This window comes from Coccinella septempunctata, chromosome 3 (assembly GCF_907165205.1).
Source record: "Coccinella septempunctata chromosome 3, icCocSept1.1, whole genome shotgun sequence".
Taxonomy (NCBI): domain Eukaryota; kingdom Metazoa; phylum Arthropoda; class Insecta; order Coleoptera; family Coccinellidae; genus Coccinella; species Coccinella septempunctata.
This window is the reverse complement of record NC_058191.1, coordinates 533,689-558,912: the sequence shown is the minus strand read 5'-3', so window position 1 is coordinate 558,912 and position 25,224 is coordinate 533,689. Positions and strand designations below refer to the sequence as shown.

The 25,224-nt window shown below is 36.7% G+C and overlaps 1 protein-coding gene across 3 annotated transcripts in view; it reads right to left on the bottom strand.

Annotated features, from left to right (window-relative positions):
* LOC123310491 (ral GTPase-activating protein subunit beta) overlaps window positions 1-25,224 on the bottom strand; it is a 37,585-nt gene that overhangs the window by 5,752 nt on the left and 6,609 nt on the right. For 2 of the 3 annotated variants that reach the window (XM_044893971.1, XM_044893972.1), the window contains 9 exons: window positions 24,633-24,734; window positions 22,728-22,856; window positions 18,571-19,092; window positions 9,526-9,732; window positions 7,481-7,594; window positions 5,866-6,006; window positions 1,996-2,177; window positions 1,595-1,942; window positions 1,327-1,541 (listed from right to left, as the gene is read on the bottom strand). In XM_044893971.1, coding sequence (XP_044749906.1) covers window positions 1,327-1,541; window positions 1,595-1,942; window positions 1,996-2,177; window positions 5,866-6,006; window positions 7,481-7,594; window positions 9,526-9,732; window positions 18,571-19,092; window positions 22,728-22,856; window positions 24,633-24,734 — 1,960 coding nt within the window. The remainder of the gene's footprint in view (window positions 1-1,326; window positions 1,542-1,594; window positions 1,943-1,995; window positions 2,178-5,865; window positions 6,007-7,480; window positions 7,595-9,525; window positions 9,733-18,570; window positions 19,093-22,727; window positions 22,857-24,632; window positions 24,735-25,224) is intronic. The other variant, XM_044893973.1, reaches the window with a different exon arrangement.

Here is a 25,224-nt window from a genome sequence, read left to right as displayed (position 1 = left end):
TTCTCATTTCGCTTTTTGTTTATCTAGCGCGTTCTAGTTGCTTATTTTTGAATTTTTTGTCTTAACATCAAAATATTGTTCGAAATATATTGAATGGTGAAGAACGGTGGATCAAATAATAAAATGTATTTTACGTGATTAAGTTTTTCACTCAACTGAGGAAAATGGAAGCGTAAGTATCAAAAGTCGTAACATTTGAATCGGTCATTCATTGATTCTAATTTTCAGTGCTCCGAAGTGGATAAAATTCTCAGGGCTTGGAGACAATTACTTCAGCAAACACTACTAACTACACCATGTGCAATGAACATTTTACTGCAGGTCAATTGAGAACTGTTCATCGACGTAAATCGTTGTATGCAGAAAGCATCCCTTGCATGAACGGCCTATTAAGGGGAAATTATGATCTTTATAGGTCCATATTCAATGATTCTCAATTGCTACTCTTTCAATATATTCAGAAATGCAGAGGTTTTATTGATTTCCATTTGGGAACCGAGTGACTGTCAAATTGTTGTTTAGAAAGTCAAAGTTTTATGAGACCTGCTGTGAGTGTTTTGTTCATTCATTAATCAATTTGTATATTGTGTCATGAAGAGACCATATCATAAGAAAATCATAAAATAATGCACCAAGAAACTATACTGACATACAGGTCTTGCATATGTCTAAGGTTTTTTTAGGGGGGTTCTGAAAATTCTTTAAATAATACCTACATATGTAAGTAACTGGAATATGTATGCTATGAGGTTATATTGAATATTGGTTCATATTAATTTCTGATATATGTATATTTTACAAATTCAACTAAGTTCGTTAATTCAGAACAAGCTATTGTACAGAAACAACACTTTCGTTTAGCAGATCACCATATACTTTAGTGTCCTAGTTAAAGCTTCATATATTGCCCACAATTTCAATTTCTGTAAATTTTTTATGAATTGCAAATAAACATATGGCACATCCAACAGCGTTTTTCGTAGATATCAATTGATTCCAAACAATGTTTAGATGAAAACTAACATCCTGATCACAAAACAAAACCATACTTTTGTTTGGTCGCTTAGGATGTTTGTTTTCTGATAGAAACAAAGTCGATATTGGAATTCAACACGAGGAATAAAATTCGAATTTCGCGCCCCTCAATTAAAAAACAGAAAACTGTTATCAAAAAGTTTTCCTGTATTGACAGTGCGTTTTTAGCGCCATCTCATTGTCACGCGTGTTTTCACTGGCCAAAATGTAGTCGGTTTTTAGTACTAGCGATATGAGGGCGTTTCCTATCTTTCTACTCTATAATCTTTGCTTTTCACTTCTTCAACTTACACCTTGCAATGCTGTACCCTATCCACACTGTCTGGGAAATATTTCTGCTTCAGCGTTGGTCGCGCCGGTCCATCTTGCATCGCAACCGGCCTACAGGGATTCGGAGCGTGATACTTCATGCTCGACTTATGTCTAGGCAGATGTCTCAACTGCATAGTCCACGCGTGTCTCCCGAAAGGTCCCCTAATCAGAAGGGTGACAGTTGGCTGTGGATCCTGAACATACCAACATTAACCGAGTGGAATTAAATTTAAATTTCTGCGCGTACCTGATCATTACCAAGAGGATCTTCCAGTAGAGCTAACATCACACCTCCCTCGCTCACGAAATATCTGAAATGCTGCACCGCGGCTTTCTTCTCGGACTTGTTCAGAATGGACGGATTGCAATATTGCAATAGCGTTACTTCGTCCAGAAGGGACGAAGTAGATTCTGGCCCGCATTCGTTGGGAAAGTAACCAACGTCTTCCAAGATACAAGTTAGAAGATTCTCCGCCGCATCCCTCACCCTTATAGAGACAGGTTTCAGTTCTTTATCTTCCTTCATTTTGATGTTCTCGGATGGTTTTCCGATGGATTTGGTGCCCGATACGCCCAACTCGACAACTTCTAGTACCTGAAAGAAATATGTTGAGTTTTTTCGCAATATCCCCACGTCTATGTACTAACAGTCTGAAGGCAGTCCTTATCGCGAAGTAGATACGGATGTTGAAGAAGCCAGACGGAGCAGCAATGAAACGCCGCCACGATGGTGGAATGTAAGTCTTTTGAATGCCCCGGTGGTGGCCTTGAACACTGGTGAATGATGTAGTCGCAAAGCCATTTTACGGCCCTTTTGCATTCCATGGCATCTGCAATGAATTATCGTGATCCAAAATATGTGAGAGCAGAAACAGACAAGAAAATATAGAATTATAGAAAGGAGGCGAGCTTCAGTTCAAAGCTGATTATAAGGGTGGCAATGTCAAGCTGAATGGACACCCTTACACAATAGGTTCGTAGTGATGCATTGGTTTAATTCTCATGTTTTTTTTGTTTTTTGAATGCAAGTATACTTCATTCAAATTTATTTTAGCAGTCGGTTGGCCATGAAATAATTTTATCAAGTTTTTGTAACTAGAACGAAGTAAGGTTGGCACTCATGAAATGTCGTTAATGTCATAACGCCGTTGCCACAATTACAATTTTTATTACGAAAATGCCGAAAGTGATTGAAAAAAGAGACAGGGTTTCAGGAAGTGCTATTTAGAATTCAGGTCCGCTCATTCAAATAGATGTACCCTGATATTCTAAAATCCACAATACGTCAGACGGAAGCGAACATATTCAATGTAAGAGAATTTATATAATGTTTCATCTGAATCGAAACGACTTATATTTCAGCTGAATGTTTTAACAATCAGAAAGAGAGTGAATAAAGAGGATGACAAAGAATTTCCTTCTATTGGGAGACCCAAAAAAGTGCAAGCCAAAGAAGATAACGAACATTAACTCTCCTCAAGCTAGTGCATATTATGATATTATACTGATCTCTTGTATTTTCCATGCAAATAACTGGATTTGGTATGCCTTAAATCAGTTTGTATGAACTTCAATTATGTTCGTCACATATTTTCCGAAGAGATTCGACATTGTGATAAAATACGTAATAACAGAAACTTTTAAGTAGAACGGGCAACATAGCGTTGATTTAAAACCCAAAAATGTTTTGACAAACTTCATAACCCCACATTTTCGTACTATACAGAGTGACATGTGTCAAATTTCCATGGCCAACCGACTGCTAAAATAAAAGTGAATGAAGTCTTCTTTCATATTCTTTCATAAAACTGGTCCGAAACTTTATGCACTCAGTGTGCATCTTCCAGCACGAGGTCGTGCCAGTGGTACTTCATAACCTTGAAAATTGAAATATGTTGAACATTTTAAAAGCACTTTCATAGTAATAGTTTGCAACATTTTTCTTCTTGAACGATAAGAATGTGTCGTTTTCTGTTCGAGTTTATTATTTTTTATGACTTTAGCCTTGCGGCTTTCACACTACTCTCCAGAGAAACATTCACTTGTCCCAGATGTCTCGGATATCGAAAGGATTAAGCACCGTTGGAGCCCTTTCCAGGTTTTTGGGCTCGTGGTGGTGGTCGGGTCCGGGTCGCTCCTCGGCTCCCTGCCGTCGGTTGGATTCCTGCTCCACTCGTACTTCCTGTCGGAGCAGACGGTGTTCCTCTGCATTCCCCATGTACTTGCGTACAGTTCTCGCCGTTCCCAGCACTACCGCCTCCTGCATGACTCTATAGATATTTTTGTCCAATTGGAGTTTCCTCAAGTTCTTTGGTAATTTCTTCGGTATCAGGCCTGTAGATGATATGACAATAGCTTCCACTGTCTCCTGATTTGTTCCTCGAGATCTCTGTACTACTGTGAAATCGCCACGTCGATGAATAGTGCCGTGTCCTCATCCTTATTGAGCAATATGAGGTCTGGTCTATTTGGGATATTTTCCGGTCTGTGAGAACCGTGCGATCCTAGTAGAGCTTGTGATGTTCATTTTCCAATACAGCATCCGGATGGTAATTGTAATAAGGAACCTTTTTCGAACTTAGAAGTTGGTGTTTTAGTGACAGTTCTTGGTCTTATCTCAGCAACAGCATCATATCCATTTTTGTACTCCGTGCCCGCGAACTTCTGACAACCCCCGATGATGTGCTGGATAGTTTCATGTGTCGCACAGCTATAAGGACAGCTATCGTCCGCCACTGAGGCATCTTTTGCGATATATTTCATGTAATTCCTTGTTGGAATCACCTGATCCTGGATGGCGAGCATGAAGCGCTCTGTCTCAGAAAACAACCTTCCGGAAGTCAACCAGTAGTTCGACGCAGATATGTCGACGTTAATCATGGTTGACCTCGTTCTGGTGCCTCCCATGCAAAGGTTTGCCAATCAGTTTCTGCATTTTACTTTCTGCAGAGTGTTCGACGTTTTCCAAGTGATCCTGTTGTAGCTTTAACGGTATAGAACTATCAGCAACACAAACTACTTGATGGAGTTCTGACGAAGCAGCCTTGCTCAGGCAATATTTTCGAAGTTCTTCAATTTCCTGGGACATACGGTTGGACAAATCAACAATTCCTCTACCCCCAAGATGTTGTGGCAGCTCTATCCATTCTATTGAGCTTTGGGGTGATGTTTATTGTGTTTAGTCAGCATCGTCCTTGTTTTTCTCTGTAAGGCTGCTAAATCGGTGGTGGTCCAAGAGATAATACCGAATGAGTAGCTCAGCGCCGAGCAAGCGTAGGTATTAATCGCTTTTATCAGATTCTTCCTTTTAAGGCCAGTTCTCGTTATTCTTCTCAATCTTCGGGTGAACTCCTCCGTTAGTTCTTTCTTCATCTGGCTCTGATTGATTTTTCTTGCCTGTTTTATGCCTAGATACTTGTTATTGTATGTTGTTGTATGCTGTATGTATGTTATTATTATTATTATTTGAACCGGGGTAGTTTTGGCTCGGCCAGCCTTTTGAGAACTGCGACCATGTAGATCTTTTGTTCTATATTCTACTCATTCATGGGAACCCAAGGAGATCGTTAGTGGTGTTGATAAAACCGACAACATCCTTAGGTGCCTTGGCCGTTACCTCGTGTGTATCCAGGACCGGTTTTCCCATATGACTGGTTCTTAGGCCATCCAGCTCTGGACACTTACATACCCTGTGCTCAGCTTTTCTGCTTCTGACCCAAAGAGCCTAGAAATCTCATCTGCTGACTTTCCCATATCATTTGTATCGGCAGTACCCTGTCAGCAGTCCCACCATCACCCGAAGCTCAGCTCGTGACAGCTTCAGCAGCTTTCTGGTATTAGGTCGGTGAAATCATCACGAATTTCTTTGACTGAGTAAATTCAGGAGTGTTTCTCCCTAGGGTTATTATGTTGTTCAACTCCCACTGTTGGACTGCCCACAGAAGCCCACAGAAAGGCTCAGGTCCAGTAAGTGTTAACCTTCATGCTATTTTTGCAAGTTCATCGGCTTTTTCATTTCTTTCAACACCACAATACCCTGGTCCCCATAGTAGAGTCACTTTATTGTCTCTCATTCCCAAATGTATACATTATTTTGAAAATTTAGGAAAACCAATTAACTAAACCTTCAAACAATCTTCATTTTATAGGATTGTGTTACCTGTTAATTTCCTTGCTGCATTGAAAATGAAATGGAAATTATTAGAGAGAACAATCAATTTTTTTTCAACTATTTTTACAATTATGATGAAATTTCGTACGATTCTGAAACATTTACGAAAGTATCAATCGGGTACTTCTATGTGGGAAATGCACTTGTCGGCTAAAGCTAATGTCAGGGTGAATTTTTGTTGATGAAGGAATGACTTAGTTTGACAGATAATTCTGAAGAACCACCAAACTGTATAGACTATAAATAACTCTGGTACAGATACAACTAACAGTGCAGTGTGCCTCTTATTAATGTCGAAGAAGTACCATCGCGTTACATTTCATATCGACCAACAAAAAGTAACATACCTGATTCCTTGATGTGAATTCTGGCCAGGCCGGAGAGTAGTTCTAATGCAGCCAATGATATGTTCAGATCCGTTTTCCAAGACGATATCAATCTATGGCAAACCAAGTATGTGGCCCTCACGAAAAGTGCATGAGCTGAATCTGAATAAAATTTCCATAATGAACGGAACTGTGGCCTTTCAAATGTACAGATTGAAGAATTGAGTATATAGACTCCGACAAAGAATTTAAATTGTTTGAATATTGATGGAAATTGATTTAATTATTTGTTCAACTGGAGTATCAAGGGCCTTTGGTATAAAATCAAAATTAATTAAGTTATTGATAAATTGAGAGTTATTTAAGAGGCAGGGAATATGACGCTGATAAATTCAGGTAGGCTATGGAATTTTGAATAATTAATAATTTCTCTGCGTGTTTATCGAATCAGGTCAGTAAATCCAAAGGCTTATTTGAAAAAATGTGCTGACGTTTCGATTTATTTGAAGTCTTCTTCAGGGCTATTTTCAGTTGGCCTTGTTGGTCACATTAAAAAGTGAAATTCGTATTTTACGATGCATAAAATACATAGAGCGATACATGCTTACTGGCGGTTAAACCACAACTGTTTCAACTACATAAACACGAATATTTTGAGTTGTTACCTTTGACCACTTTCAGAATAGTGTATCTTTTAGATGTAAATACTGTGTTTCGAACTAAATGGCTATGTGTGCCCTTATTCCGAAAATATTGATCATTTATGTACACCAGATACTTAAATAAATAATGAACGTTTGATAGTAGCCGGCATACTTTAACTCACTAAAATTTTCTTGGGAATGAAACAAGAACAAATGATATGTAAAAAAAATTTCAATAACCATGTTGAACTGGAACACAAATATGTAAATAGTCACAATATAGTACATCGCTTCAAGTATCGAACATTTTCGAGGTTAGACAAAGAACTACTGTGTGATGCTCATATATCGTGCAAATTGGGATTATAGAAAAGACCAAAGAAGCAACAATTAATAATGTGATGGAAGATTTACCTATAAAATTGCACTTTCGTCGTATAGTGAGTATAGGTATTGTATTACTATCATAAAAAAATTCTTCCCCAAAATCTTTAACAGAAAACTTAATTTTTTTGTCTGAACATGCAGTATACCTTATCAAAGATTATGATGCAAATTAGCGCTTTTCGGAAAATCAAATAAACATCTTTTTTTTTCGAATGAGGTGGGATTCTTCAGAAGGGACGCCTCTATCAATATAACAGGGTTGTACAAACGGCCAGCGTAGTATCAGTCTACTTGACGACAAGTAGCGCACTCTGTATAGGCCCTTACGATTATATGACATGGGCGTCCCAACGAACGGAGAATCCGCAATGTGATTGATTAGGAACTGGCTGAATTAGCCTCACTGATGATTACATTAGCCAGTTCTGGGTTGAAACATTTTTTACCCAAAATACTAACTATTTGCTACATAAAAATACAAGACTTTTACACATTATTTATTTCGATTCAATTGAAATAAAAACGGCCATTAAATAAATACGTATTTTCCACTTTTTCATGCAAGACGAAAGTGCAACTTTTAGAAATCGTTCTGAAAAACCTACCTATGGAAAGCTGATGATGGAACTCATACGGTTCGACCGGTTCAATTGTTTCCAGGGAGGGGGTCGTATGGTCGAAACTGCTAGCCATGCTGGCGGTACTTGCTGTATCTGATGCTAAGCAAAATTACAAGCTTACACAAACACAAATTGCACACTATGATAACACAAAATGCAAAAATAATGAGAAGAATATTTTACTCGTATGTTCTTCCTCTTCGAAGGTTTATCCATTTATGACAAGGCTTGAAAAAATTCATACAATCGTATTTCTTTCGTACATCCCAGGTTGTTTGCAAGCTTGATGATAAAATACACTGCTCAAAAATTTCGATGAATAATTTGCGTACATGTAATAATATACAGGGTGAGTCTTTAACTCGTACAAATATTCTTGAGGTCAAAATAAACACCTTATTCTTTACCAATTTGTCCGAATCGGCTCGGTTCAAAAGATACAGGTTGTTGGAAAACCATAAAAAAGATTTATTTTTATCTCACAAACGGTTTCATCGAATGAAATGAATTTCGCAGTATAGTTTTTTTTTCATTTGATTATTTTTAGAATAAAAGATATCATTCACGTGTTCCAGTTTTCTCATTATCACCATTATGTACCTTAAAAATAACAAAAATTCAAAGAACCCAACTCTTGAAACTATAAGTTGAACGCTATCTTATGAATATTTGAATGTTTTGTAAAATAAAAGTATTCTTCATATTTTCTCATATACTGCACCGTCTTCGAGTAATTTGATGTTCAAAAATAATGATATTATTTGGAAAATTGGGTACTGTGGCTGAATGCAACTCTGTTTGAAAGATCCACACATGTGTAGTGTCATAGATTTAGCTTGTTATTCTGTTTCTCCAGGGGTAACATAGCTAATTAAAAAAACTTAAAATCTTTTTATCAGGGGTGGATCGGCAAAAATGCTACCATGTATCAAATTGAGTGTCTACATACGGTTAATCTTCCTGAAATGACACCGATAAGCAGGACTGCTTTAGGGTGACAATAACTCTGAAAAAATGCCATTTGGGTTAGACAATCTGATTGTTTTTAAATTTTCTGCCACCTCGTTAACGAAACAGGTTGATTTGACTCAAGTTGAAAAGTAAAAAAGTTGTAAGTATGTGGAAAAACGAAAACCATTGAATCCTACTAATTTTTATATAGTTTTTCTAAATTTGTTAATAAAGTTTCAAAATATTAAAATGCAGGGTTGTTTAGACTCGAAACCTACTCATATATTTTTTCAAGGCCGAACCTGGAATAACACTTACGTGTTATTTTTGTAGACACGACTCCGGACAAAGAATATATACGGGACAAATATTAGAAAAATGTGTAGGGTGGTTCAAAAGTTATGATTAAGTATCTTCACATGGTATGCAACCTCAAATTTCAAAAGATGGTGGACTGAAAAAATCTTTGACTACGCCACTGAATTCTTCATAAAAAGTGGCTGTAGAATGTTTATTTTTGGATATTACTGAAACTTAAAGAAATGGAGGCGCCAACTTAAAAGAGCCGAACTTGAAAACAAAAGAAGATAGAGTGATGCTGTTTTGGCCATTATCTATTTTTTTTAAATTGAGAGTTGGCGATGTACCATCCATTTTTTCCTAGCTCTTACGGTTTTAGAGCTGCCATTCAATCCATGTACAGCAATAGATACTAAAAATTCGATTAAAATGCAACAACTTCTCTCTCGAATATTCATTTCAATTTTTGGGCAGTGTATATCGGAGTAAAAAATGCAAATGAAGACATTTTCCACATTATCATATCAAAAACATCATCAAATTATTTGTTATAAAAAAAAGATGCTTCGAAACAATCAGAACTACAAAAAAAACTTCAAGACGATAAATACGAAAATATTCAACAGTTAAAAAAAATGGAAACCATTCATGAAAATACACAAAGGTGTGAATCACAAAGCAAAAATATACGTATGAACCGCAATACAAATTACAGTGCGATCGAAGCAAAGTGTCCAAACGGTCGTCAAACTATCCGAATACCTAAAAAAAAAACTCACCCGAACTCAGCAGGTTCGAACCGGCTTCCGCGGGGGGTTGAGTGAACTGTTCGACCCTCTCGTACGTCGCGGAATCCAAAACGGAAAGGAATAGGCCTCCCAGCAGCATGTGCGTGTTCTGAGCGTCCGTCTCTATTTGTAGGGCGTTCATCAGCAGGTTCATCAGACGCAATTTCAATTGGATGAAAGCGACCGGCTTGTCGAAACCTTGAATTGAAAGAATACTTCAAGTTAACCCATTTATTTTAGGACTACTAATCAGTTTCCAAGAATGTTATTATTTGGAATCTCCATGTCGATCCTCATTCAGCATATGAGGTCAGGTCTATTGTGTGTTATTTTCCGGTGTGTGAGTACTGTGCTATCACAGTACTCACATCACATTTTGTGATGATCATTTTCCAATACAGAATCTGGATGTTAATTGTAATAGGGAACCTTTTTCGAACTTAGAAGTTGGTGTTTTAGTGCCAATTCGTGGTTATTTGGCATTAACTCATTAACATCATGTGTATTCTTGTACTCAGTGACCACGAACTTCCCCCCCATTCCTGTATAGGGTGCATGACAAACTCCTCAATGGAAAGTGACGTAATTTAAAACAGCAATTGAGCTAACGAGCACTCTTCTACTAAAAAGTAAATATCGAAGACATACATTTTGTGAGTTAGGCAACATTGTTTCCAGAAATTGCTCCAAGATCCTAGAGCGATCAGACATAACTTATTTTAACACAGATGAAACTTCAGGAGTATCATGTTCTTTGAATACCTGCGAACTTGTGGAACTTGACTAGTGACACCTGGTGGGCAGGTACCAGGTGAGAAAAGTAACTAAAAATGAGTGTTACTCAACTTAACTTAGAATATTAATCTGAAGTAATATTGTAAGTCTCAGATACATGGATGGACCAAAAGTATTGTAAGACGCTTTGAAGCTTCACAAAAAATAAATGAACTATACTTATTTAACTTATTTTTACATTGATATTGAAATATGTTATGGAGGTAACTATAACAGAGCTATATTTCATCAGTCAGACAAATAGTAGTGATCAAACATTCCCTAAACATGAAAATTGTTCAGTATTAGCGCAAGAGCGCTATGCATAAGTTTTAGAGTGAGTGAGACATCTATGGTAACTCGGTTCCCTTTCTTAAGCTCACAATCTGTTTTAGTCTGTTGCGTATACAGGGTGTTTCATCATAAACTGGACAAACTCATATGACGTGTAGAGAACATCGGGAGAATCATTTTTTTCTTATGAAATATTTCCCGTTTTCGAAGCATAAGGGAGATACACGGTGTTTAATGTCATTTTCGAGCGTTATTATATTGAGTGTGGTCGGTTATGTATAAGACTGGAAGTAATGGTTTCTTGCCATATCGTAGTATTTTTGGATGCTTCATTCAGAAATGGTGTAGAGCACCGAAAAAAAAATTACAAAATGGCGGAAAACCTGCAATGTTCGTGATTTTTTTTTCGGTTGCCAAATTGATTTTCATTTCCTAAATTAACACAATTTTTAAAGGATATCTGTGGAAAAATTTTTTCAGAAATCGAACACAACTTTTTTTTTACATGTCTACAGCGAAAAAAAAATTTCACTCGAAATTGATGAAATTTTTCACGATTGTACTTACTTTCATACCTAACACGAATATCAAAACAGAATCGAAAAATATCAAACGGTTTCGTTTTTACAGCCATTCAAATGTCCCGTTCGAATATCTGAAATAATAAAAAAACATGACACAGCTTGTGTTCTTAGGACCATAATTTTTGAATTTGTATGTCGAAACATTCCAGATTGCAAAATGAATTCAAAAAAATCAGTGAAACTTCATTGAGAGTCGAACTCCCTACTCTGAGTTAAGTATAATGTGAAATATGAGTCTGTTCTAAGGTACTGAGTATAATATTAATTTTCGTTGCCCAGCAACAGTAGCTGATAGAATTTGACAGGGTATTTGAATTTTACTGAATAATTCGAGTATATTGAAACGATTTGTATGCAAACGAAAATGAAATATTCACTTTTAGAAAAAAATGATATGGTTCAGGCTTATTATGGAGCGAATTCCTCAGGGAGAAAAGCAAGGGAAATTTACGCTCGCAGATTTCCAAGCCGAAACGTTCCTAATTTTAAAAATTTCATAGAAACAGTGCGTGAATTACGTGTAGAAGGTATTCTTCACCGCAAGAAGAAGGAAACAATCCGAAATAAGGAAGAACGTATCCTGGATTTAGTGAGTGAAAATCCGATGGTATCAACGAGAACTCTAACAAATCATCCAAGTGTGAATAAGAGTAAATCCACTGTATGGAGAGTTTTGAAAAGAAATCGCTACCATCCGTACCATTTCCATTCATGTCAAACCTTAGAAGAAGGTGATTTTGAGAAGAGGAAAGAATTCTGTGAATTTATTTCAAGAAGGACACGTGAGAATAGGAATTTCCTACGTCTCATACTGTTTACGGATGAAGCAACATTCCACAGAGATGGTTTCTTCAACAAAAAAAATAATATCATATGGCAAAGGGAAAATTCACATGCAACAGTAGCAAAAAATAGCCAGAAGAGATTTTCTGTCAATGTTTGGGCGGGAATGAAGGATGGATTCATTATAGGACCGTACATTCTTCCTGAAACATTGACTGGAAATGGCTATAATCAATTTTTCAAGGAATATGGTACCAGCATGAAGGTTGCCCTGCTCACAGTGAGGAGTGTACGAGAATTTTTAGACTCTCAATACCCTCGCCGATGGATCGGCCGATTGGGACCTGTCGCATGGCCTCCTCGTTCTCCAGATCTTACACCTATGGATTTTTATTTCTGGGGTCATATGAAGAGTCTTGTTTATGATAAGCGAGATCCAGTGACTTCGAGAGAAGAACTGATTCAAAGAGTCGAATCAGCCGCAAAGAGATTCGCCGAAACCCGGAAATGGTTCGTTCAGCGGTGGATAGTGTGGCGAAAAGGGCGAGAAAGTGTATCCTGAAAAATGGCAATATTTCTGAGAACGAATTATGAATAAATTTTATACTAATAGGTTTTTTTTGTTGCGTTTGTGAAATTGTGGAATTATTCGTAGAAATTTCCGCAATAATGCCATGCCATTAATATCTGGGAAGTATTAACCGCCAATTTCTACTCAAACTGCATAAATTGGTTTTGTAAGATAGTTGCAATATTATATTCAGTTAAATTCAAATACTCTGTCAAATTCTATGAGCTGCCTAGGGAGTTCGACTCTCAATGAAGTTTCACTGATTTTTTTAAATTCATTTTGCAATCTGGAATGTTTCGACATACAAATTCAAAAATTATGGGCCTAAGAACACAAGCTGTGTCATGTTTTTTTATTATTTCAGATATTCGAACGGGACATTTGAATGGCTGTAAAAACGAAACCGTTTGATATTTTTCGATTCTGTTTTGATATTCCTGTTAGGTATGAAAGTAAGTACAATCGTGAAAAATTTCATCAATTTCGAGTGAAATTTTTTTTTCGCTGTAGACATGTAAAAAAAAAGTTGTGTTCGATTTCTGAAAAAATTTTTTCACAGATATCCTTTAAAAATTGTGTTAATTTAGGAAATGAAAATCAATTTGGCAACCGAAAAAAAAAATCACGAACATTGCAGGTTTTCCGCCATTTTGTAATTTTTTTTTCGGTGCTCTACACCATTTCTGAATGAAGCATCCAAAAATACTACGATATGACAAGAAACCATTACTTCCAGTCTTATACATAACCGACCACACTCAATATAATAACGCTCGAAAATGACATTAAACACCGTGTATCTCCCTTATGCTTCGAAAACGGGAAATATTTCATAAGAAAAAAATGATTCTCCCGATGTTCTCTACACGTCATATGAGTTTGTCCAGTTTATGATGAAACACCCTGTATGTATGTGTTATGTATGTGTATGTGTCATAACTGCCATGTGCGCGCAATGTCTAGTATTCAGTAGTGTGGGTTTATGAGTTTTTTTCGTTATACTCTGTAAAATTTGTGAGTGGCATTTAGTTATTGGTAAGAAGTAGTGAAAATTATGGAAGAAGAAAAATTGAAATGTGTATTTTGTGAACATTATCGCGATAGATTAATATTATTTTCCAAAGAGACACTTGATAATAGTAGAAATATTTTAACAAACACGAAAAATACATAACCTAAAATACAAAGACGTAGTTTTACCGGGTGATTGGCATGACAGTGGTTATCATCGTGAATGTTACAAATCTTTTACTGGGTTGCCCAAAAAATATTATTCTGTCTGCTATTCCAGAAAAACCAAAAAATCTTGAAAGAACAAGGTATCACCATAGGTTCAGGTACAGTACTAGCTGGACTTAAGTTTATACATAGCCTACTAGAGTTAGAGGCCGGAATGTTGCTCGAAAGTGCGAGGTTGCCGTAATGACATCGGAGGGTCCAAAGACAAACAGGGAGTGTTGTAAACATTACGACATTTGTAAACGCTACCGGTATCCCGGTAGTTCACATTAGAATTTCGACAGGAAACGCGGTAAAAAGTTTTTGTTTTTTAGTTTTTCGGTTTGTTTGGTGGTGTTATCAGTGTTTTGAGTTAATAGCAGTGATAAAATTACGAGAACAGTGTTTGTGTAGTGTGTTATCCGTAGATAGTGTTAGGTTAGGTTAGGTTAGCAAAGAATATAATTTAGAGTTTCACAATCTGGAGTAATCAACAGGTAGGTTTAGGTTTACTAGGCAATTGGAAATCTTCGATTTGATATAATATGCCCCGTACTTGTGCAGTACCTGGTTGCAAAAGCAATTATCGTCTAATGAGAAGGTTTCGGTATTCAGATTTCCTTAAGATCTCGCGAGGCTTAACGCAATTCATAGGGAAAGCAGTTTTAAAGTGAACGAAGATACCGTAGTATGCATCAAACATTTTGCAGATTCAATGATGTTTTGAAAGAGTACTCTTTTCCAAGCGCTGAAGGTTTAGTCATCAATATACCGCGATAAGTTCCTAAATTCCATTCATGCATTTCCCTCAATTTTTCCGAGTCAACCTAGTTATATGTCGTCCAAAAAGAACTGATCCAGAGGAACGAAGACAAAAATTAGTTTTTCATTATGATAACGTTCATAGAGACTGGGACAAACAAGATAAAATTAGTTCTGTTTCACATTTTGGTCATCATTTCAAAGACAAGGCAATTTCCAACTTCTTTTTCAATGTCAAAGAAAATGATTCCGTCCAGTTTTATAAAATAAATTTCGAAGGTTCATTCCCGAAAATATCGTTAGTATTAAAATTATTGTGATTTGAGAATCGAAGTATTTAGAGACGAAATTAATGTACCCATTTCTGATTTCAAGTGGTTACTAGGTGACAGGTATATTTGTGATAGGTGGTCGAAATTTGAAAACTTAATTGCGCAGTTAAATAGGGCCGATGTAGAATCAGATATCTCTGCCAGCAATACTTCAGATCAATGTCTTTTCGATGAAGTTAAAGAAGACATCAAGAAAATTTATAGCGCCCTCAAAGGTTGTATTTAAAAATTAGAAAAAATTTGCTCTGACGACATTGACACTGCTAAAATAATCAGAAAAATATCATTCTTAAGTCAACAACTAAAATTAGTCGTTTCACCGAAGCCAATTTATTCAACAGAATTGTTTTTGTGGGCATCTCTAATTCATTTCCAATTTCCAGATTCCTATCGGTTGATTAGAGACTCTTATTCATTAACACTTCTTCATCCGGCAAATCATTTTCATTTTATTCTATTTTAAGAAATGATTTTATTTCAATCGCATGCTTGATTCAGTTTTAATGCCCCAGAAAATCGAATAATACTTATATTCTGATTGTAATCTTGTGGAACTCAATACTACAGCTACCTCCTCGTGGTGAGTTCTGGATTATTTGCGATAAAACATTATGAAACTGATCGCAAATAAACTAAATGCTGTATTGTTTTCCTCCCTACAGTTTTTAATTTTAAAGTGAATTCAAAGCAAATCGGAATTGAATCGAAAACTGTTGAAGTTGCCTATCAAATCCGTGCACTCTCTCTCTATATGCCGTGCTTCGTGACCCTCCGATGGTAACAACGGCAACGTCTAACATTACGGCCTCGAACTTCTAGTAGGCTATGGTTTATACTATATCTGCATCCGGAACTGTAAAATTTCTTTGTTGACTTCATCTAGAAGCTGTACTTGGATCATTAGTAATAATAGGAATACTTCATAGACTTGAAGTCGATGCAACTGATGTATTTTCGAGAAAACTCGATAAATTTGTTCTTTTAGCATTTTTTTTTTTTTAATAGCAGAATAATATTTTTTGGGCAACCCAAGATTTATAACATTCACGATGATAACCCCTGTCGTACAAATCATCCGGTAAAATTATATCTTTGTATTTTAGGTTATGTATTTTTCGTTGTTTTAATTTTTTTTACACTTATCAATTGTCTCTTTGGAAAATAATATTAAACTATCATGAAATTGTTTACAAAATACACATTTCCATTTTCTCTTCTTCCATAATTTTCACTACTCTTCACAAATAACTAAATGTCACTCACGAATTATACAGAGTATAACGAAAAAAAACATGTGCTCTCATAAACCCAGTACACTGTACAGGGTGAGCAAAATTGGTGATACCTGAATTACAACTTTTTCAACCAAACGAGATAAAGAAAAATGCATGGCACATTACGGTCTTCTTTTTTCGATAAACTAATAATGCCATTAACTGCATTATTCTATCTTCTTTTGTTTTCGTGTTTTAGGTCAAAATAAAAATTTCAACTTTGGTCATTATCTCCGTTTCTGTTTAAGCTAGGATGTTGAAATGAAAACATCATACAAACACTTTTTTATAGCAATCCAGTGGCGTACTATGATTTTTTTCATCAGGTATATTTGCTGAGCTATAACATAAAGATGTATTTTTTCCTATGAAAACAGTAGTTTGAAATGACTTAGAAAGGCTGAAGGTGATATATAATATATTTCTGAAACGGTAAAAAAAATGGCGATTCTTTCTAAGTCATTTTAAACTACTGTTTTCATAAGAAAAAACACAACTTTATGTTATAGCTCAGCAAATAAACCTGTAGGAAAAAATCATAGTACGCCACAGCATTGCAATAAAAAAAGTGTCATCCTAGCACGAACAGAAACGGAGATAATGACCAAAGTTGAAATCGCCCAAATTTAAATTTTGGCCTATAACTCAAAAACAAAAGAATATAGAGGAATGCAATTGATGGTATTATTACTTTTTCGAAAAAAGGCGACATGAATGGTACATTCATTTTTCTCTATATCCTTGGGTTGAAAAGTTGTAGTTCAGGTATTACCAATTTTGCCCACCCTGTACTGTATGCTATATATTGCGCGCACATGGCAGTCATGGTACATACACATACACAGCACATATATACAGGGTGACAATTCGAAAACTTGCCAGGCCAATTATGTCGCGACAAGGATGTTTTCAGAGAGAATGCCGAAACAGCTCAATTATTATTCGGAGGGGACATATTTCGAGCAGAATTGTAAGCCAAAACCTCCTCAACCCTAGCTGTAGGGGAGATCACCCCTAAATTCTTAATAGAGAAAAGGGGGTGAGATTAACCTCAATTGAAAGATCACTTGATCCTCTACATGAATACTATGGTTTGCAAATTTTTATTAATTCTTGGAAGTCGTTACAGGAGGTGACAATTTGAAAACTTGTCAGGCCAATTATGTCTCGACAAGGATGTTTCCAGAGAAAATGCCGGAACAGATCAATTTTCAAAGGGAGGGGGACATATTTTGAGCAGAATTGTAACCCGAAATCTCTTCAAACCTAGGTGTAGGAGCTGTCACCCCTAAATTCCTTATAGGGAATAGAGGGTGAGCTAAACCTCAATTGGAAGACAGTATGTCTCTCTACATAATACTATTGTCTTCCAATTGAGGTATAGCTCACCCTCTATTCCCTATTAAGAATTTAGGGCTTACAATTCTGCTAGAAACATGTCCCCCTCCGAATAAAAACTGACCTGTTCCGACATTTTCTCTGAAAACATCCTTGTCGTGACATAACTGGCCTGGCAAGTTTTCAAATTGTCAGCCCCTGTAACTACTTCGATGACTCAATAAAAATTTGCAAACCATAGTATTCATGTAGAGGGTCAAGTGATCTTTCAATTGATGTATAGCTCACCCCCTATTCCCTTTTGAGAATTTAGGGGTGATAGCTCCTACAACTAGGGTTGGGGCGATTTCGGCTTACAATTCTGCTCAAAATTTGTCCCCCTACGAATTGAAATTGACCTGTTCCAGCATCTTCCTTCTCGTGACATAATTGGACTGGCAAGTTTTCAAATTGTCACCCTGTATAGAGTAATAAAGATTGTGAACTTAAGAAAGGGAACCGAGTTACCATAGATGTCTCACTCACTCTGAAACTTATGCATAGTGCTCTTGCGCTAATACTTCCGGCTGAATAATTTTCATGTTTAGGGTATGTTTGGGCCCTACCCTTTGTCTGACTGATGAAATATAACTCTAACAGTGTTATATTTCATTCAAGTAACCTTAATAACATAACATAACATATTTCAATATCAGACATGTGAAAATATGTGGAATTCATTTATTTTTTGTGAAGCTTCACAGCGTCTTACAAGAGTTTTGGTCCATGGGAAGTGACTTATTTTTAGTTACCTTTCTTACCTGGTCCCCTCCCAGGTGTCACTAAGCAAGCTCCACAAGTACGCAGGTATTCAAAACACATGAGACTCTACTGAGATCCTAAAGTTTCAGTGTTAAAATAAGTTATGTCTGTATAACTTAAAACTGTACTACATAATTTTCACTAGGATAAGTTACTTAACCACTCCTAACGCAAGAGCAATTTCAATAAACAACAAATTCTTATCCTAATCCTTATTGTGTCTCAATTTGTTACGAGACAAAACCTATAAAAACTTTCACTCGATAAACTTGACCCATTCTTAATACCCCCCGCTAACAACTCACCAGTATTAATGAGATCCTTGATGGCCACATTCTGAAAATGCAGCGGCAGTATCAACATGGAAAGCAGGATGTTAATGCAGGCCCTCCTCAATTCGACCTTCGAGATGCTGGCGTTCAGTTTGAGGTCTTTCTCCGGCAGCACGATCTCCAGGGCGGAGATGAAGACGGGCATCAGCATCCTGACGCCGTCCAGGTCCAATCGGAACAGATCCGAAGAGTTCATCAGTATGGCCACCATGGTCTCCGTGCATTCCCTGTTCGGCGGTACCTTCAAACCTACCTGGACGGCCATGTAGAATCGGGCCAGATACATGGGTAGTATCTCTTCTCCGGTCTTCTTCGAGCATATTATCCTGCAGAGGGTACCCAATGCTTCGGCCTTTCCGCCCTCGAATTTGTCGATCATCAGCGCTGGCGGTAAGCTCGGCATGTCGCTCAAAGAACTGGACTGCGAGAAGCTGATCGAACTCTTCTTGTCTATGATGACGGAGCTCATCCTCTTGTTGGACTCCATAAATTGTCCTAGAGGAAAAACGGTTCAGTCAGAAGTAGGAAATGATAGGACACCTGAAAGGTTGAAATTGGGAACTTCTTCCAAGCCCCACTGAAGAGTGGGGATTGGCAGATGGTACTTTTGCAATACTGATGGCAGATGCAATCGGCAAAATCCCGGAGAAATACAATCTAAAATTACAGACGAATATCTTTCGAAAAACAATGGTTTCAATTTTTGATTCAAGTACTTATAATCACGCAATCCCCAGTTTAAGATGTAAATATGTATACTTTTTTACAGGCTTCAGGTGTACAGGATTGGGAAATGCCCATACAGTAAGGGTAGATAGAAGACACCAAGATGCCTCTGAATAACCTATGTTTTATGGATCTATCTCATAATCATAACATACACTGCGCAAAAAATTCACGCACATTATGGAAATCTCAAATTTATTCTACGACTGAAGGTGTACTCAATGATAATTATTTTTATCAGAATTATGCTTGGATATGTTATCCACTTTCAACGGTTTTCTTCAATACAGATGTTTTTCCCAGCAGGAATAAAAAAAGATGATATCAGATTTTGAATGTATTGGCTCCATTCTGAAATCAGTTGTTCTCCATCAATTCTAGTGATCAATAGTTTTTTTTTTCGTTTGATTTTCTACACTCGATCGCTATGCAACGCGAAACACGCAATTTGACCCAAGAGGAATGTGCCCAAGCGGTAGTTTTGCGAGAAGAACGGTGGACATACACAAGAATTGCAGAAAGGTTTGGAGTTTCCCATACAAGTGTGTCCAGAATGTTGCAGCGATTCAGGGAGACAGGTATGAATGTCCGAAACCAGGACAGGGTAGACCACGGGTAACAACTGCCATTCAAGAACGTTACTTGAGAGTTTCTTCGTTGAGACAACGGTTTGTAACCGCTCGCCTCCTTCAAATTCAGCTTGAGCAAACTCATGAGGTGCAAATTAGCACTCAGACAATAAGAAATCGCCTCAGAGAATATGCGCGTTTGGATTTTGCGAGAGAGCATATCCATTGGGAAGAGGCCGATTGGGAAAGAGTTCTCTTCAGAGTCTAGATTCTGCCTCTACCATTGTGATCGACGGTCCCTTGTATACAGACGTCCACATGAAAGATATGCTCAGTGCAATTCCTGAATACTACTGGTTTCGGGGAGGATCGATTATGGTATGGGGTGGAATATATTTGACTGCTCGCACAGACCTAGTGGTCGTTGATAATGGAGCTATGAATGCTGATAAGTATATAAGGAACATTCTTGAAGAGCATGTAGTGCCATTTTCCCCCTACATTGGTGAAAATTTCATTTTTATGGACGATAATGCCAGACCCCATCGTGCGCGCATCGTTCAGGAGTACCTTGAAGAGGTTGAAGTCTCTCGAATGGAATGGCCAGCAAGAAGTCCAGATCTCAATTCGATGGAGCAGGTTTGGGACAAACTCAAAGGAAGGCTGAGAAGTTCAGAAAATCATCCAGCTACTCTCAATGACTTAGGAATCCAACTCGGAGAAATCTGGGAAGGATTAGATCAGAACATTTTAAGATCACTCATTTTGAGTATGAAACGTCGTTGCCGAGCTGTAATTAACGCAAGGGGTGGAAATACCATGTATTATATCACTTATCAGTATTTTGAAAATTGTTCATTTCTCTTCTTTCACATAAGATTCGGTGAAATCCTGAATTTTTCTTCCATTTAATGTGTCTTGTTTCGTTCAAAACCTTCCCGAGAGAACATAAAAAATAAGTTATAAAGTCAATATAGAGTTAACTTTCATTGAGATTTTCAGAATGTGCGTTAATTTTTTTGCGCAGTGTATGAACCACTCTACACATTTTTATAATATTTGGCTTATACATTCTTCGTCCTCAGTCAATTGCCTCAAATAGAGCATTCTGTACTTATTAATTAATTCTGTGAAAAATACACTTTAGGTTTATAATTCAAAGCATTTTGGGATGTCAAACCTTAAGTGTATTTATTATACAATGCTTTACTTTATTATTATCATCCAGAATACAGAAATAAGGGTTGTATCACGTTTACATCTACTATGATTTTTCTGCTAGATACAACCTAACTCGAAAGTTGAATAATGTAAAAATGAAAAATTTTATTTTCTGGTAACAAGTGTTAAATATACGAAAGTTTGGTAGACAAATGTAGGTTTTCGAACATGCTAAATCTATTGCGAGCAATTTCGGAAGCCTATCTCCCTTCGTTTAGATTTTCATCTCGAAAAGGGGCATTTTTCAAGAATTGCAATTTTCAATCTATGATATCTCCTGTTATATTCGTCTGATCGAATTGGGATTTCCGAGCAAGGGGTTAGAACCCCTAAAATGACTTATTTTCTAGTTTCTCTGAAAATCAGGATGTTCTAATAGTGTCTTAGGATATGGAGTGAATAGAATTTGTTTCGAAGATTCTAGAAAACCAAACAGTTGATGATTCGAAAGAGAATTGCACTCCAGAGAACTCTTCGATGTCAACTCGAAAATGAAAAGTGGAAAAACAAAAAATATATTTTCTCCTAAACAGGGCCAGATATTTGAAATTTTGTTATGAAAATATGGGTTTTCGAACACGCTCGATCTATTGAGAGCAAATTCGAGAGCCTATCTCCCTCCGTTCAGATTTTCATCTTGGAAATGGCATTTTTCAAAAATTGCAATCAATTTTCAATCTGCGATATCTCCTGTTATATGCGTCTGATCGAATTGAGATTTCCGGTTATATAATCAGCGTTGCCTAGTCTTCCAACCTAGCACAAATATTCGATTTCGAAAATCTCGATTTTTTTAGTCATATGAGCAAGGGGTTAGACCCCCCTAAAATGACCTATTTTCTACTCGGTCTGAAAATCAGGATGTTGTATTACTGTCTTAGGATATGGAGTGCAAAGAATTTGTTTTGAAGATTCTAGAAAACCAAGCAGTTGATGATTCGAAAGAGAATTGCACTCCAGAGAGCTCTTCGAAGTCAACTCGAAAATGAAAAGTGCAAAATCAAAAAAGTAAATTTTCCCCTAAACAGGGCCAGATATTTGAAATTTTGGTATGAAAATATAGGTTTTCGAACACGCTCAATCTATTGCGAGCAAATTCGAGAACCTATCTCCCTTCGTTCAGATTTTTATCTTGGAAATGGCATTTTTCAAAAATTGCAATTTTCACTTGAGAATTCGTCAAGACCGAACGGTTGTGTCGAGATGGATGAATTTCTCAGTTTGATTACTTGAAGAGTTCCTCTTTCAGAATATGTAACAAGTTCAGATCTACGATAATTATCCTAGAAGAAAAACTACTCGAAAGCTGACCTTCGAAAAATTCCCAAAAAGTTGGGTTCATTTAAAACTTCCTGAAGACCGAACGGTTGTGCCGAAATGGATGATTTATTACTAGAAGAATTGTTCTTTCAGAATATGTACCACATTTAGGTCTACGATAATTTTCCTGGAAGATAAACGACTCGAAAGATGACCTTCGAAAAATTCCCAAAAAGTTGGGTTGAGTTGAAACTGGGGCCAATGAAATATAGCGGAATTCAATGCTCCACTGATAGATTCCTAGTACTATTTCACGTCATCAAATTCGTAATGATCAATGAAAAAAAAACTTACTTGAATGGCAGTCCGTATCGATGTAAGCTGCATCAAACAACCATTCTCCAAATAAATGCAGTATACTGTTGCATTTTGGCCTCGCAGGCGCTAAGGTTGGTTTGGGTTCTAAATTGATGGAAGTTAATGCTGAAAGAAAAAGATTTCTTTTCAAACCCCAAATCAATTCGAAGCTGCTTCACTGCTTGTGTATGCAAAAAATTTAGAATTACATATATTGAAACCTGCATATACTTCTCAGAACGAACGTATCAATTCAACACAATTGTTTTTCTTACGGACGAAAAGAAACTGTCATAACATTTTATTGCTGATCAATAACGGCAATCTGAATACAATGACTATATTCATGTATTTTTGTATTTTCGATTTTTATGAGACATTTATGGTGTTGTTATTTCATGCATCCATTATATTATTCAAGTCTAATCAATACCAGGTATGACCAAAAATTTGAAATTAACACCAATACTTTCGGTCTTTTGAAATATACAGGGTTCGCTCTACATAGTGAATATACTTGGTGAATTGGTACCCAGGGGAGCCAGAAAACAACAATTGAATAGGGGCTAAGGCTCTTCTCTTCCTAAGATACAGGGCGATTTATTGATTCGTGCGGAAATTTAGGTCAGATATAACTCTCGAACCGTTCAACGAATTGTGTTCAAATTTGACAGTTTATTGTCGTCTCAGGCCATCAAACTGCTCACAAGAACCATATCGAAAAATGTAGGCCATGAGGTTAATCACTTGATAAGAAAAAAATTAAAGCTTTGTGTGCCGTTCTAAGATCTAATGAAAAACCCTATTTATATTACTATTCTTTTGCTTATTACTTGTATTGTACTGTTTTGTTTGCTTTCTTTCTATTGACGCGCCCATATATATGTAAATGTCGGAGGGGATTGAATAAAATTATCATTATTAAAGATCAATTGATATTCCATATGTAGAGGGAGGTTTATTAGACCCAAAAGCAAATATCAAAATATCTGAGACGTGGCTTATGCACCAATCTTTTAACTTTTATCTTTGTACTTTGTTCCTATCTGAAATTTGAATTGAACAATTCATATTCTGGTTCAAAAGAATGCTTTCATTTTTGCGAAAAGTTCTTCAGTTTTCCCTTAGTTTTTCCAGTTCTGAATGTGATGTAATTCATTTCAAAATTTACAATCATTTGAAAAATTACAATGTAGTCTGGAGCAACAGAGCCCTGGTCTGCAGCAGCTTGTCTTTTGTCCAAAGACGGCGAAAACAAATCCCGGCATGGTTATACCTATCCGAAAATTCTGGTCAAATCAATAAATCACCTTGTATCTCAAAAACGAAGAGTCTTGCCTATATTCGATTGTTTTCCGGCTCTCCTAGCCTAGGTACTATCAATTCAAAGGGCAGTTACTCGCATAAAATTTTTACTGCTTATTGTTTGTATTTGATGTATGAATGATGAAAAACTGACGCAATTCAATATTTCAAATATTCCAGGAAAAATAACATAGTAATATAAATTGTAGAAATAAAATCCAAACTGCATATACGCCATCATAAGGAAGACTGAATTCATTCAACATTTTTTCTTTTCTCTCGCTTGACAAGAACCAATACAGAAACAATCTAAGAACAGAAGGACAACTTTTAAGACCAAATTCGCTTCAACGCTTAGTGTCACAACCCCAACCCCTATATTTTGAAAAGGGAAGATAGGGAAAGTGATACCTCATTTGAAGTACCTTCTATCTGAGTTCAGCATATTTCATTTTTTTTTCATTCAATCCATTCGTTTTTGAGATGGGCCGTCCGCAGTATGTTTCCTGAATATTTATCAAGAAATTTCTCGCATAAAATTAAGACGTGCAATGTTTACCAAATAAGTTTCGAACGCCGATGCAATATTTTACTTACAAGAGAGACTGGTTGACGATGAGGGTCCAGAAGAGCCTGAGGTCGCATTCGGAATCGAAGTCCTGCTGGTCGTGAGTCCGATCAGAGAGGTCTTCGGGGCACCTGAATATTTCACTCAAAATATAATAATATGACTGACTGAAGAGGCGAATTGCGGTTCTGCACTTAGCACACTATCACGACGTGCATATCAATGAGCCGTAACGTTCATGGACTTGAACCTGATGTGATTCAACAATACATACTGGATCCTATCTTTCCTTTTTATTGCTCCGATAAATAACTACCGAAAATATCTTTTACAGAAGTATCGGCGAGATTGTATTTTTCGCATTGTTAGTTAATCGTAAATGGGGAGAGTTCTTCCGGATTCGATGCGATACACAAAAAATTCGTGAAGAAATTACGATTGCGTTCGGGGAACATTACTATCAGTTTTACTGTACGAAATACATGGAAAAAACAGTCACATATTCCTCAGCCCACAAGGAATCTAGCTAAAATTAGTATACGATACAAGAAGGCCAGGTATTTCAACTTTTAGGCCGATTTGACTTATAAAATCATAATGAACAAATTTCAAAATAACGAG